At 55.2% G+C, this 14,642-nt stretch overlaps 5 protein-coding genes and 1 non-coding gene across 6 annotated transcripts; 3 read left to right on the forward strand and 3 right to left on the reverse strand.

Annotated features, from left to right (window-relative positions):
- Window positions 1-633: 633 nt before the first annotated feature.
- On the forward strand, window positions 634-706 carry MFIFM68171_t17. Its single transcript has one exon. It is a non-coding gene; the product is annotated as a tRNA-Trp (tRNA).
- Window positions 707-1,856: 1,150 nt separating this feature from the next.
- On the reverse strand, window positions 1,857-3,469 carry lag1 (Sphingosine N-acyltransferase lag1; the record flags this gene model as incomplete). The annotated part of the gene is made up of 4 exons (XM_071058104.1): window positions 1,857-2,474; window positions 2,532-2,837; window positions 2,890-3,200; window positions 3,259-3,469. 4 exons carry the CDS (start codon window positions 3,467-3,469, stop codon window positions 1,857-1,859), a joined length of 1,446 nt encoding a protein of 481 aa, XP_070914205.1.
- A 1,959-nt stretch (window positions 3,470-5,428) lies between these two features.
- On the forward strand, window positions 5,429-6,508 carry cwf29 (RNA-binding protein Cwf29; the record flags this gene model as incomplete). The annotated part of the gene is made up of 1 exon (XM_071058105.1): window positions 5,429-6,508. One exon carries the CDS (start codon window positions 5,429-5,431, stop codon window positions 6,506-6,508), a length of 1,080 nt encoding a protein of 359 aa, XP_070914206.1.
- A 232-nt stretch (window positions 6,509-6,740) lies between these two features.
- Window positions 6,741-8,251, reverse strand: HSV2 (Phosphatidylinositol 3,5-bisphosphate-binding protein; the record flags this gene model as incomplete). The annotated part of the gene is made up of 5 exons (XM_071058106.1): window positions 6,741-7,310; window positions 7,364-7,720; window positions 7,795-7,892; window positions 7,952-7,990; window positions 8,143-8,251. The coding sequence occupies 5 exons, from the start codon at window positions 8,249-8,251 to the stop codon at window positions 6,741-6,743; spliced, it is 1,173 nt and encodes a 390-aa protein (XP_070914207.1).
- Window positions 8,252-9,444: 1,193 nt separating this feature from the next.
- Window positions 9,445-10,923, forward strand: CDC11 (Cell division control protein 11; the record flags this gene model as incomplete). The annotated part of the gene is made up of 6 exons (XM_071058107.1): window positions 9,445-9,517; window positions 9,613-9,729; window positions 9,793-9,880; window positions 9,941-10,078; window positions 10,134-10,601; window positions 10,659-10,923. 6 exons carry the CDS (start codon window positions 9,445-9,447, stop codon window positions 10,921-10,923), a joined length of 1,149 nt encoding a protein of 382 aa, XP_070914208.1.
- A 1,095-nt stretch (window positions 10,924-12,018) lies between these two features.
- Window positions 12,019-13,058, reverse strand: MFIFM68171_02686 (Transmembrane BAX inhibitor motif-containing protein; the record flags this gene model as incomplete). Its single annotated transcript, XM_071058108.1, has 3 exons — window positions 12,019-12,510; window positions 12,606-12,779; window positions 12,888-13,058. The coding sequence occupies 3 exons, from the start codon at window positions 13,056-13,058 to the stop codon at window positions 12,019-12,021; spliced, it is 837 nt and encodes a 278-aa protein (XP_070914209.1).
- Window positions 13,059-14,642: the final 1,584 nt, after the last annotated feature.

Below are 14,642 nucleotides of genomic sequence, written 5' to 3' on the forward strand. Positions count from 1 at the left end.
CGGAGTACCGGACAGACGGCGGTCTGAGCTGCCTACGAAGGGGTAGCACGAAACAATGAGCCCAATTACTTTGCGTCGCATCCGTTACCATCTGCAACCCTGGAGCTGGAACAACTTGGCATTGGAGGAAAATCACCAAACAATCGCTGATGCTATTCTCCACCGTGGAGCAGCCAGCAGATTGTTAAGGCATTGAGAACCTGTGCAGTGATGAAATACCGAGAAACAATATGCCACTCATACTCGCTTGAGGCGTATGGCAGACAGGGGCAGAACAAGTATTTAGCAATCATAGGTATAGTGCAGTCAGCTCCGTGCTTGTGGCTCGGATTAGTTCTGCGCTGAAACCTGAGTTTGTTGAAAGCATTGTAACGATGACTGGGAGAAAAACGTGTCTGAAGACAATCCAAACAGAGAGAAACTCGTCTTGTATCACACGCAAGCTCAGTCTTAAAACCACACACCTCCCGATGGCAAGCTCACCCATGGTCTCCAGAACTAAGTATGTAGTGTCCATGGATCCTGCGATATCATTGGAGCATCGTCGCCACCCAACTTTACCGCAGTTACCCGCGGACGCGTCACTCCGTTCCTCTTGTTTCGGAAAGGAGACTCGGGAAAAACAACAAAAAGGGCCTCATGGCGTAATTGGTAGCGCGTTCGACTCCAGATCGAAAGGTTATCCGTTCAAGTCGGGTTGGGGTCATCAATACCGTTTTCGCAATTACCTCCTCTCAAGGTGTGCGATACGATTTTTTTTTTAGACTTTTGATTCAGATAACTATGCGTGGAAGTATATCAAATTCATTCCCATCTCCTCTCCATCATCCCTGTCCAGATGCCTCTGGTTGGTCCATCGCTTGTGATCCGGGCTGGTAACAATGGAGAGTGAAGAGGGAATTGGATGCTTAGCCCTGACCCGCACTAGCATGATAAAGGATTGGACTCCTTAGGGACTTGAAAAGAAAGACTCCTTGGGATACCGATCTGCGTCGGTCTAGTTAAACAAGTAACAAAGTGTCAACGTCAGTTTTTGTTGACACGAAGTTCTACGCAGTTTCAGCTCGGGAAATTCAATAGGTCTTGCGTGAAGGGACCTCGGTGCGCCGTCGCCAATGTGATAGAATCAAACAGAGTTTGTAGCGAGTAAACAGGAAGGGCAGCCATTCTGGTGTTATCTCACGTGTTGATTAACCCGCAGCACTCGAGACAGCATTCGCAGCTTTCTTTGGTCACAGATTCGCACATTTGCCACGGCGTGAAATAGCTCCTGGCCTCGCACTCAGATTGCCCTACACGACCTGTCCGCCGGACCAGTCATCACGCAGTCACCGTATCCATGACCCAGCCATCAAACCCGTTTCACAAAGCACCTTGGCTGCTACGGAGACGTGGAGTTGGTTCAAGACATCGCGGCTCAACTCTTAGAGGGTATAAAACTGGTTCCCCACACTATAGGAGCCGCCTATGGACCTTGATCGTAGCTCCTGGAATCTGAGTTGGTCAACTCCGCCAGAGATACCGTGTGGATTCCGAGACCATATAATGACCAACGCCGCGAAGCCCAGGAAAAGAAAATGAGTCGGCCGCCAGGGCAATGGGTTTCGTTCCTTAATAAATCTCCGTCGACGGATCGACGTACTACCAGCGGTCAACCGCAGCCCTGCTAGAGAAGCCCTTGGTTTTTTGTATAATATCCTTTTGTGGTCGAGGCCGCCAAGACCCAGTTGTGTTGAGAACGTTCCCCCTTCCCTTCGGCACTGCTAGGAGAGCCCATCTTTCGCACGATTTTTTGGCAAAAGTGAAGCGCTTGAGACATGGTATGTCCTGAGAGAATAACTGGCCGTCTGTAAGATTCAGTCGACCTGCTTTTCACACCCGATTCGTCCCAAAAGCTCCTTGCGATCGCTGTGGCCGGGAAAGCTAACGCCGGTAGAGGTTGGCTCGGCTCTCTTCACACCCGTCCGCCGTTCCCAGTTCTTTAGGTTGATCTTGTCGACACCAACCTCCTCCTCGAGCGGCCGAGCTTCCTCGTAGACGTACTCGTCCTCCTCTTCTTGTTCATCCGCCTCGTCGTCGCTTCGCGTGTCCTCAGCGCCGGTGCCGCTCACTACCCTGATGGCCACCCGCACAATCATCGAAAACCACATGATGGTGAGGAACTGGAGGAAGAGAAGCATGGAGAGGAATGTCCACTTGACGCTCTCATTGTAGCAGACCAAGCCCTCCGGGTCCCATAGCGGCTCCAGGAGGTACAGCACCCCTCTGTCCGTTGGGGGCTCATAGGGACCGGCTAACTTGTTTTTGGATCCCTTGAAGCAGCCCTGCGGCATGATCTCGGGAGTGTGGGCCCAAACCGAGTAGCACACCATGATATACAAGATGTGTCTTGCCACGAACCACGACGCCATGAAGACGCCAAACATCCAGTCGCAGATCCTGTTATACCCGAGGTACTTGAGACATTTGGCAATCTGCAGATGATGATTAGCAAGTAGGGCTGGCGAAGGCCTCAGCGGGATACCACGTACCGGAAGCAACAGGTCCGCCACATCCATCAATACCAAAATCAGGTTGCCAACTCGCGTGTGGCCGTACCTATATGAGGCATAGATGAGGGCGCATGTGACGATGTGATGGATGAACATTTGCCAGTGGTCCTTTCTCCGCTCTTCAATGTTGATGACAATCATCAGATGGAGGTAGAAGGCCAATTGCGTGAGCATGTAGGCCTTCATGAGCCCGCTGACCTCACGGTCAGGCCACGCTGTCCATAGCTCGTGGAGGTTGAGGTAGGATGACGAGGTAGCGTAGGACGGGGACTGGTAATAGACGTACTGGAAAGGCTGTTAGCTGCGGAGGGCCGAGACGCTTCTGGGACAAACGTACCAAGCCGAGGGGCCAAAAAACGATGTAGTAAACGATGGCCCAGGCTTGTTCGCTAAATCGTGTGATGTCCTTTCTCTTGGAAATGCCCTGCGCCTTTGCGAAGGGCGCTAGCACGTACTCCATGATCGCGGCACGCAAGCCCAGAAGAAGAACGATGCAGAACAAGACGAGGTGGCCATCCGCCAAGCCCAGACCGTATTTCCCGGATTCCGGGTTGTAATACGAAAGAGTGAAGTATTTAGCTGTGTAGTCCCTAGCGCGAGGCATGCCATGGGCGAGGAAGAGGAGGGCGAGGAGGTTGAATGAGGCCCCTGTGTCGAGGTCAGCTTTCAGGCACAAGCACCGGCGACAACGAGAATCCCAACGCACCGATCTGGTTGTCGACAAACCACCGGGTGAGTTGCTTCAAGGGGCCCTCGCCCTTTCTCTTGGGCCGGCGGACCAGGACGACATTGCTGTTGGCTTGCCGGTAGAGGGGCCCGTTCATGTGCTCGGGCTTGCCGGCCCGCCGCGGCGCACGAGTCGTCTTCGGTGAGTCGGCGCCGCCATTGCTCGAGATTGGTGTCGCAGAGGTGCTCATTGTCGCCTCATCAACTGGCCGCGCACCAATTGAGTGCGTCGGGCGATATGGAGTGAGCCGGGCGTGTCGCAATCGAGATCGCACTGCGCGTCGCGCTGTTGGGGGAGGTTGGATAGGCGACTTTAAGCAGGCGCACGAACTGACGGGCGGCTTGGACGCTGGACAAGTGACGCGCCGGGAGGACTCCCTTTACGAACCCGGATTGACAAAAATCAACGAAAGATGGGCCGTGCAAAAAGGGATGAACCGAAACAACAGCAAGCCTGGGGTCCGGCGGCGATGGGGCCCGAGAAGGGAAAACGAGCGACAAGCTTTGGTTCAGGGCAGCAAGTGAGCTCCACCCCGTTGGCAGTTTGGCAAATGTTGAATTTGGAGGCTGGCCCCACCGAAAAAAAGAAGATCACAAAGGCGGTGGACTTGGTGAGGCGAGCCCACGGCCGAAGGGGGCTGATCCAGTGAACCCCAACTGCCCAGCACCCACCTTGCCCGTTCCGGCAAGGCGGGATGAGATTGAGGCAGGGGATTGCACGGGCCTCACTGCTCTGGGACGAACCTTCAGCTGTGAATCGTTCCTTTTCCAGCGCACCGCAAATTAGGGCAAAAAGCCAGGCGCTAATGTTAGATTCACGCCATTTTTTTCTGGCTTCGAATGAGCCACGAGCCCGGGCAAACGAGAGCTGGTGGCTATCGCCTCATTGAACCATCAGCGGCCGTGGTTGTACTATGTACAGAGAGGTTGGAACGAACCCCGCCTTTTGTGGGCGGGGGAGAAAGGAGCACGACACAAAGTCGGGTCGCAGCATATATCTGGCTTGCAGGTGACACACCGTGGATCTCATTGCCGGCCGCGGTTCTGCCAATAAGATGCTTCTCCCGAAGCATGCGCAGCTCTCAATGGATTGAACACGCTATTAGCCCATGCTTTCTGAGCCATTTCGAAAGTTGTCTGGCGGTGCGGAGAACCAAGGTCCTTATCCTCATCGATCCCCCGCGGTGAAGCCTGTGATTGATAACCCCCGTTAGCCAGTAAATCTGGGTTATACGAGGAGTCACGAAGAATCAAACATAACGAAACCTGCTGGGACAAGGAGCAGTGAACCAATCCCGGAACCCGCTTTGTTACCCATTCGTCGACTACTCGTAATGATGCTAAGAGGCCGTTGTGAAGGCCAGCGAGGATTTTCTCCCCACAAGTCAATGCACATCAGCATGCCCTTTGTTTGAAGAGGGTCCGCAAGAAGGCCAAGAGATGGACCTTGATTTCCCAAAGGAACGTGCGTGTTTGGAGAACATAGAGATCATCCATCACGCGCGCTACAGCTTCCGGCTCAAGCGGAAGAGATTCCTTGTGTTCGATTGGCTTGTCGAAGAAGCTCTAAGTTCCATTGGCAACGCTCTGTACAGGTAGGCCTAAAGAGTGGGGCTCAGCTTCGAAGCGGAGAAACCTGCTGTGTCCCTTATATGGGGTGGAAATTCGGAAAGACTTATGATATTTTGATATTTCGAAACCGGGATTGCATTCATTTTCGCTAAAGTATTTTTGACGGAGGTACGGCACAATGTTCAGGTAGCGCAGTGGAGGACTGAGATGAGGAGGTTCAAGGATCGCTGACAACCTAATTTGTTAGCGAATTTGAGGGCCTCCCCTACCGACTGAGTTGAAACCGCCCACGCCAGGACCTATACTGTTCTGCCTCCGGATGTCACAATAAAATATAACTTTCAGCAGCATCACACGCATGATTCGCTATGCGATGGGCTTGTCTAATCTTGCTACTGCACTCTCTTCTTTGGTTTAGCTTGCAAGGCCTGGCTCTGGATTCGGCGGTGTTACTGTACAGTACGTGTAGTCAATTGGCTGCATCCCAGTGCCCAAAAGCGGACCTGCCAGTTGCCGCCACAACCGGCTAGCCTGAGCCGTGAAGGCTCGCATCAACAAACTTTCCACCCCACAGCACAATGAACCAAATCCGCGCCATCCAGGCGCTCAACAAGCGCGAGATTGAGAACGGCATACCGCCCGAGGCGTCGTGGCACACCGATTACCGCGACACGGCCTTTGTCTACTTTGGCGGCCTGCCCTACGAGCTCTCGGAAGGCGACGTCATCACCATCTTCAGCCAGTTCGGCGAACCCGTCTTCCTCAAGCTGGTGCGCGACAAGGAGACGGGGAAGTCCAAGGGGTTCGGATGGCTCAAGTACGAGGACCAGCGCAGCACCGACCTCGCCGTCGACAATCTCGGCGGGGCGGAGATCGGCGGCCGCTTGATCCGCGTCGACCACGCCCGGTACAAGGCGCGAGACGACGAAGACTTGGACGAATGCAAGATTGGTTGGGAGGACATGCTGCGCCGCGAGCGGGCTGAGAAGGGTCTGCGTAGCGAGGACGAGAGTGAGGACGCGCCAGACGAGGAGGAAGTGCGGCGGAAGCGGCCCCTGATCAAGGAAGAAAGAGAACTGCAGTTGCTGATACAAGACCACGACGATGACGATCCTATGAAGGAGTTCCTCATAGACGAGAAGAAGAAGGAAGTCGAAGATGCGCTGCGCAAGGAGAAGAAGAGGTCCGAGAGACACAGCCGGAAGCGTGGAGACGAGGACAGACATCACCGCCATCGCTCACACCGGTCGAGAAGAGACGAGAGTGGTGACGAAGGCCGCAGACGGGACAAGGACAAATACAGATATAGGGATGACCGGGACGCTGAGAGAAAGCACCGATCTGAGAGAGATGAGACTCTTCTCCGAGACCTCCGCGGCGACAGTGATGAGACATGGGAGAGGCGTCGTCGGGATTCTCCTACTCGGGAACGAAGCCGGGGCGATCGACCCGACAGGGACTACCCGAGAGAGGACGATCGTCGCCGGCGGAATGATCGCATCGATGATGATTACGGTAGAGATCGTGACAGGCATGGACGACACGCCCGCGAAGATGCAGGTGACCACAGTGAGCGGCGGCATCGCGACTTGGAAGACCGAAGGCGCCGGGATAGGGCAAGGAGCCGGAGCAGATCACCTCGGTCTTATAGAGGTTGAAATATTCCCGTCGCAGAACCGCTATGTTGTAACTCTACACCGGTTCCCCAGAGATACCCAGATACCCCTTAGAAGAATGAAAGCAAAACCAATCGCTGGTGTCTATAAATACAAGCCCTGTCTCTTTCCGGGGCAACCATCCGCTGAAACCAGTCCCTACCGCCTGGTCCTGTTACTCAATTAACAATGCATCGGGCCAGTCCGTCAACCCTACATCTGGCGAAGACTCCTTCTAAAGACCCGCCAGATATCGTCTCCAGCCCTCCCTGACGCACTGGCGCCGACCATCCTCGCCTTCCTGGACGACAAATTTCTCCCAGCGAGCGTCCTTGCCCGCACCGATAACCACCAAGGTATTCTCATCCAGCCAACCGATCACCCCCTTGGCTGGCCGCGACGTACCTAGTGTCGTGCTCTCCGTCATGGGAAGTCCTCCAGCGGCGCCCTCGTCATCCGCCTCGAACGGCGCCGAGGCGAACGAGTACACGTCTGAAAACACGCGAGGCATCAATGGAATCTGGGACAGAAAACCCCACTTGCCCCGTCCATCACCGCCATCGGACCCGCCTCCACTGTTGCCAGGTCCGCCGCCGCTTGGGCTCCTACCGGCTTGTGGCTGGCGTGCCGGCTTCTTAGGATGCGGTACGTCGAAAATATGCAGGGTAGACTTGTCCGAGGTGCATGCGAGCATGGTCCCAGACGGGTTGAACGCTAAGGAGAAGATTGTTGCCGTGTCAATCCCTCTTCTGAGCTCCGCCAGCCGGGCGCAGTTAGCCGTGGTAAAGACCCGAATCAAGGTTCCCTTCCTCGAACATTAGTAGATAGTCACACCAAGATTGCCCGAGAGAAACCTACGGTCTCGCTTGCGGTCGCCAGGAGCTCGCCATCCCGGCTCAGCTGTACGGCCTTCACGGCCGACGAGTGTGCGGGGATGATGCTGATGTTGCCTGTAGCGAGCTCGACAAGCTGCACATGCCCGACTGTCCTACCCGGGAAAGCTATCCGCTTCGGTGACAGGCAACACAGGCCCCAGGGGTTGTTGGCCGTTTCGTATGCCGACAAGAAGCTCAACGGCTTCGCGAACTTGTACACACGCACGCTGTTTTGCAGCACCACGATGATGCGTTCCTTGGACAACTGTACTCCTCGTACCGGCGTCAAGGCGCTGATATCAAGGGCCGACTTGCCTTTCGCCTCATCCCAGAGAATTAACTAGGTCGTGCGTCGTGCCGCGTTAGCAGGTGAGCAATCATGTACGGAAAAGACCTAGGACCAGTCCGAGTTACCTTGTTTGCGGCAAATTTGGGCTGTTTTCCTCCACCTACAAGACCCAAGTAGTTGGTTTTACCCATCATCTGGGCCAAGCCCACCCCGGCCTTGAAGTCTGTATCGGGGCGACAGTCTTAGTGTTAAGCCCCAAATGGGAGGAGCACGGCGACTTACCACGTGCGCTGTGCAGCGTGCATGTCTCCGTCTCGAAGACTGCGTCGTGTTAGCCATGGCTGGCTACAAAATCTCAAGGTCGCGGCCAGCAGTGCCAAGCACGGAAGTGCTGTCGTGATCCGGTTACGGAGGGTGGAGGCATCCCCAGTGCAAGGCGACACCCTTGAACCCGAATGGCGGAGAACACTTACCACAGAACCCCGTGCTCAGTCCTACAGCAAAGCAGCTGCAATCATCGTTGAAAGTGACGGAGAGAGCAACGGTCCGATCAGGCGTCTCCAGCGGGGTCCTAGTGTTCATCTTGGATTGCCTGCGGTACCCGGTTCGGCTCACCGAGCGCGGATACGGTATCGAGGTTTCGGCGATGAAGGATGCCTGCGGCCCAGGCCCTATTTAAAGGGAAACCGAGTGGCTCAACCCCACAAGACTCGTCGCCAATCGTCTCGATGCAGAAGAAGTAAATGATGCTAGAGGCTCATTCTGCGCGGCTGAGTGGCCTGTGTGTAGAACCGTTGATGTCGTTGGAGTGTCGACGGGCTTGGCGGTTGCTGTGAGCTGCAGGTAATTATTTCTACTTGGGATCGCTGGCTGCACAGGGCATAGCCCGGGTATTCCGGGTTGCAGGTCAAGACTGCCGGATTATCGTTTACATCTCAGGCTGAAAGCTAAAGAACGACCGGTGTTTCGGCCGTGAGGCAAGTTCCCCGGAGGTAGGCAGGTAAGTAGGTAGCCACGAAGCTGGCTGCTTCGGAGAGGCGCTAACACCACCTGCAGATAAGGCGGATGCTTGGTGAGAAGGGGAGGGCGGAGAGGAGCACAAGCCACATGCAGAGGGAGGGCAGCTGTCCGCCAGCTGCGTCTCGGCAGCAAGTGGAGCTCCCGAGAAAGAGCCGGCTAGCACCTGGGGGAGGGTCAAACACACCTTTCCTCATCTGGTTTGGCGCTGGCACTGGAGCGAGCGACCCCTGAATTGTGGGTTGGCCATTGCTCTCTGCGCCTTGGGTCCTGCGTGACAAGCTCTGGGGGAACCTGGTGCTCTGGCTTGCCGTAGCACCGCAACAATTTGTGAAATTACCATTTTCCGTCAACGCCCATCCCGACCTCTCTCTCCTTTTCCCAACCCGCACCGCGATAACCCTCGAGCTCGGTCGTCCCGCACCACTTCCTCGGCCGCCGTCTTTCTGGTGACCGGATTGATCCCAATCCTCCATTTAGCATATTCTTCCCTGCCGTCGTTCTGAGGTCGGCGCTAGCTCTACCCGTGCCCAAAAACGCGACGACTCCGCAGCCAATATCATGTCTTCTCCGGCCGTACGTCCGCATTTCCCTGTCTCCCCAGTTCTGTGATCTCTGCGGTGCCTGCCATCTTGACCTACTGGCCTCCATTTCGCCGCTTCCCTCCTACCAACTGCCTGCGCGTTGGGGTCCTTCGGTCAATCGTGGCCGCCCCTCCTGTTGAATTGGCAAGCCGAGCTAACGCGGGACCATAGAAGATGATCCGCCGAAAGAAGAATGTCAAGAAGGGCATCCAGTTCTGCCTGATGGTTTGCGGCGCCTCAGGAACTGGTGAGTCGACCCCTCCCTCAGACGTGCACCGTGCACCATGCATCGGTGATCGTTCGAAGGATCGCGCCTGGACTAATCGACGACGGCGTCTCTAGGCCGGACTACCTTCGTCAACACGCTATGCGGTAAGCCCGTGCTTACCCACAAGGAGTCCGACGATGCGACTACCGCCCATGTTGAGGAGGGTGTCAAGATCAAGCCCATCACCGTCGGTACGCATTCACCCGCGGCACCTAGGAACGCTTGAGCTCCATTGGATATCTAACCGCTGGCAGAGCTCGAGTTGGACGAGGAGGGAACACGCATTTCCCTTACCATTGTTGACACACCCGGCTTTGGTGACCAGATCGACAACGAAGCCAGGTACGCTTCGAGAGATTTACGCGGCTCGCGTGGCCCATGCTAACACGGTTGTGCGTGCAGCTTCTCAGAGATCGTTGGCTACCTGGAGAGGCAATACGATGACATTCTTGCCGAGGAGTCGCGTATCAAGCGTAACCCCCGCTTCAGAGACAATCGTGTCCATGCCATGCTCTACTTCATCACTCCTACCGGCCATGGGTAAATAAGCCCCTCTTCTGCTCTCGGTTAAGGCTCTGCTGACCCTATTTACTAGCCTGCGCGAGCTAGACATTGAACTGATGAAGCGACTCGCACCCCGGGTCAACGTCATCCCCGTTATTGGGCGGGCCGACTCGCTCACGCCCTCCGAGCTGGCCGAATCGAAGAAACTGGTGATGGAGGATATCGAGCACTACCGGATTCCCGTCTACAACTTCCCCTACGACATCGAGGAGGACGATGAGGACACAGTCGAGGAGAATGCGGAGCTCAGAGGGCTGATGCCGTTCGCCATCGTCGGTTCGGAGGATATCGTCGAGATTGGCGGCCGCAAGGTTCGCGCCCGTCAGTACCCGTGGGGTGTCGTCGAGGTCGATAACCCGCGTCACTCGGATTTCTTGGCCATCCGATCTGCTCTGCTGCACAGCCATCTTGCCGACCTGAAGGAGATCACTCATGATTTCCTCTACGAGAACTACCGTACCGAGAAGCTTAGCAAGAGCGTTGAGGGCGGCGCTGGAGTGTACGTTACCCCTTCTCCCCTTTACTCATTTCGGTATATGCTAACCAGGCTGTTTAGTGACTCGTCGATGAACCCCGAGGATCTTGCCTCGCAGTCGGTGCGTCTCAAGGAGGAGCAACTTCGCCGTGAGGAAGAGAAGCTTCGCGAGATCGAGGTCAAGGTCCAGCGTGAAATCAACGAGAAGCGCCAGGAGCTCCTCGCCCGCGAGTCCCAGCTGCGTGAGATCGAGGCGCGGATGCAGCGGGAGGCGGCGGCTGCGGCTGCGGCCCAGCAAGCCTCGACCGCTAACCACGGCGAGGCCAACGGCGCGGAGGACCGCTAAAGGATTCCACAGTTCATTGTCCGCTGGGAACTTGGTCTGCCGTTTATTGAACGATAGGGCTAAGCTCGACCCCGTTTATGCGACCTTCTACGCGACCTGATCTTTCCGTACAGGCGTTGGTTCTTTGTTGTGCTTAGAGACAAAATATCCCCCCCGTTGTTTTTTGCGATTTTTTTACCAAGACGATACTCGCGCCGGAAACAACCTATGATTGTGACGAAAACCAAGGACGATTGAGTGTCGACGTGAGTGGTGGCAAGGCGTTAGCCAGGAGAGACGGTGCATGATGGATTGTCCGAGACGAGTGGCATGAGGAGGTCATCGGGGGACTTGTGGTCCGTGGCTTTCGGTTTCGATATCCCCAACCCGCGGCCGAAACCTTTACAAGCCCAATACTCGCCAATACTAGACCACCGTTACGGAGCAAGTCGGGAGGGGAGGACTTGCAACGAGAGCGGTTGCCAGCCAGTCTCATTCAGTCTACCAGCAACAGCGGGCTTGTCGGTCACACCCATGTCCACCCCTTTATTTGACTGTCTGCCTTTTCTTACTTCTACTATTGGACTTCTAATGCAGATATCAACTAAATTCAATTTTTCTACCCTCCTGTGCACCGATTGCGACTACGTTTCGGTAGCGAGTCCCAGAAGACATTGATCGTCGTGGGGCCCTGTAGGCAGGGCAGCGCAAACAAACCCGATAGATCCTTGAACTGCATTAGCGTAGTGAGAGTTGCACCATTGACCTGAGTTGGCCGACCGAATACTGTCCATACTATCGCGGGATATGCTATGACATGAATGCTAATATTGCCCCCTGAGCCAAACGAACCCTGAAGCAAAGCACCAATCAATAACTTGGAATTATCGGAATAGAAGATTCGGGGGCTTCTCCCGGGGAATTCAGATCTCCCCAAAAAGACGGAAAACAAACCATAAGACACCAGGCAACCTTGTTCATCCCCCCAAAAGCAAACAGCAAACCCCATTCCAGTACCAAACAGCGTACATGTAGACCTCATCAATGTCTCCAATCCCTAATCCCCTTCTTATCACATTCAACAACCACCCTTCCCCTCCCGCTTAAGATGCGTCTTTAGTTGTTAGACTGGCTATTGAGGATGCGCAGGATAGCCAGGAACAGGTTGATGACGTCGAGGTAGAGGCTGATGGCGGCGGCGATCTCCTCCTCGACGTGGTGCTTGCGCAGGACCAGCTGGGTGTCGACGAGGATGTAGCCGCTGAAGATGAGGGCGGTGAGCAGGCCGTAGACGAGCTCGGTGGTGCTCGTGTGGGGGAGGAAGAAGGACATGAAGCCGAAGAAGACGAGCCCCCAGAGGGCGCCGAACAGGTAGGGCATCCAGCTCGTGAAGTCGTACTTTGTCTGGCAGGCGAAGGCCGTCAGGAAGACGAAGATGCCCGCCGTCAGCACCACGGCGTTGAGCACGACCGACGTCTTGTAGAAGGACACGATGACGCTGATGGTGTAGGCCTCGAGGAGCGTGAACCCGGAGAGGAAGAGGAGGTTGGTCGGGTACGAGTGCCGCTTCCAGTACGTGAGGATCATGAAGGCGATGGCGCCGAAGAGCTGTTGAGACGAGGCACCGGGGGTTAGTTTCGTGATACAAGAAGGGAGGGCTGGTTGAGAATGGGGGTGGCGAAAGGGGAAATGGGTTAACGTACCGAAATCCAGACCACGGCGGGATGTGTCTGAATCCACGCCTTGTAGCCCTCGCTCATGAAGCTGAGGGCGCTCACGGCGCCGGTCACGATGAGCTGCACTGTCAGGATGGTGTAAACTTTGCGGATGAACTGGTTCCGGATCTCGACGGTCGCCTCGGCGACGGATCCTCCAAACTAGACGACGAGTTAGCGATTCTGCGACGACGGCGACGGCGACGGCAACGAAATAACAGAGGGGTGGCGACGGAGGGGCACTGCGCTTCATGGTCGCGACCAACCTACCTTGAAGTCATCGGGAATGTTGTCCTCGCTGCTGCGCGGTCCCCCAAAGAGACGCTCCTGATCCTGAGCAGAACTGCTCTCGGCCTGGTACGATGGGGGAGGCTGCGTGTAGTTGACGTGCGCATCCGGGTCCTCCTGGGGAGCGGGCGTGTACTTGGCTGTGCCAGACATGGCTGTTGTTGGTTGGTCGTCTCTCGCAGTCGTTGGAAACGGAGATCTGGGGCTGGTATGGGTAGAATCGCCGGGGGGCAGGCAGAAGAAAAGAGTGCGCTCCCAAACTTAAATACCGATCTCGCAGACGAAGCTCTTGGAAGATCAAAGAGTGGATGACGCCGGCTCTCAGTGTTGGATGACCCGAGAGGGGTGGGGATGGTCCACTGCGGAGCCTTGCCGTCTGCGTCCAGAACCTGGTGAGTCAGCAATAATTGGTCCATGCACATGACACAAGAGACCCACCGACAAGGAACGTCAAATCCCCTTCCAAGACAATGCGATTCAGCTCTTCTATTATTTGTCTGCTGTGCCAAATTAATCTTGGTATGCCGTAGCTAGAGCAGCGTTGAAATGCCTTGTGCACTGGACCGGAGTCGGCTCCAACCACAAGCCCACCTAAATGCGATCCAGCCCAGTTCTATTGCGGTGGAATTTGATTTTCTACTCGTGGAACGTCTGCCATCGTAGCATTCATCCACTTCACGCCCCAGCAATCGACTCCACGCGCTTCATTCACTTCACATCCCACTCACCCGTCATTGCGCCCTTTCTTCGCGGTACAGCCTCTAGTAAACCTTCGCTGTTTTATTGTTGTTATTTCACATACGTTGCATAAATGTTATGCGAGGTCACCAGACCTGGCTCATTATTCAATTCTCATATTCGCTTCTTATATACCATGTTACCCATCGTGAGATCAACATGGGAAACAAGTTATACTCAGCGCGAACTCCCGAAGATGTCTTGGCCAGGTCCTAGGAGCATGGCGGTATACGAGCCCTTCCACAACTGAGCAGAGGAGATTCAGTAGCCCCCGTCAGCAGATGGACGTCTCGTCACCTGTTGCCTATCGGCTCCGCATGCAACCAACAGCGAGATTCTACCGACTTTGGAAACTCACCACGACGAACAGTGCCCGCTATCCAAGGACAAATAGTCCTATTCCAGGAATTCAATGATGCCAACATCAATGTTGTTCTTGCTCCACGGGATCTGTGTGCCAAATCCGAGGGCGAGCGTATGCGGCTGTGGGGTGGCCCTTTTGGGCCGCGATAAGAGCGTTGAACACTTTGATTCATTTCATGCTGGAAGATTGTTTTTGACAGGAGGCAGCCGGTGGGAGCCAGAGAGGTTACGAGAGGCTGCGGTCAGAGTCTGCGTGGACACAGAAACCTCGAGTCCTGCTTACCAGGGCAATGCTCTGAAGATGCAAATTCCTCTCCGTGTCATGTGCATCGTAATGGCTGGCGCCAGTTCAATCTCTCTTAAGTTTCCCCATCATCCGCCCTGCTCTGAAACGATTCATGCTTATGTTGCTTGTCTAGTTGAGCGCTATGTCACATTAGGCTCATGCGTTTGCAACGCTAGTATTGACTACAACTCTTGCGCAATTTGTATTGCTTCTGTCTTTTATTAGCTTTTGTTTGTCTGAACGCTGAGCACCGATCGCCGAGCGCCGAGCGTAAAATGATGTAGTTGTCTGCTAAGACACCGGTCACGGTCACCAAACCGCCGGAGCAAATTGTTGCCACCGGAAGGTTT

The sequence above is a fragment of the Madurella fahalii genome, assembly GCF_045866475.1.
Source record: "Madurella fahalii IFM 68171 DNA, scaffold_1, whole genome shotgun sequence".
Taxonomy (NCBI): Eukaryota; Fungi; Ascomycota; class Sordariomycetes; order Sordariales; genus Madurella; species Madurella fahalii.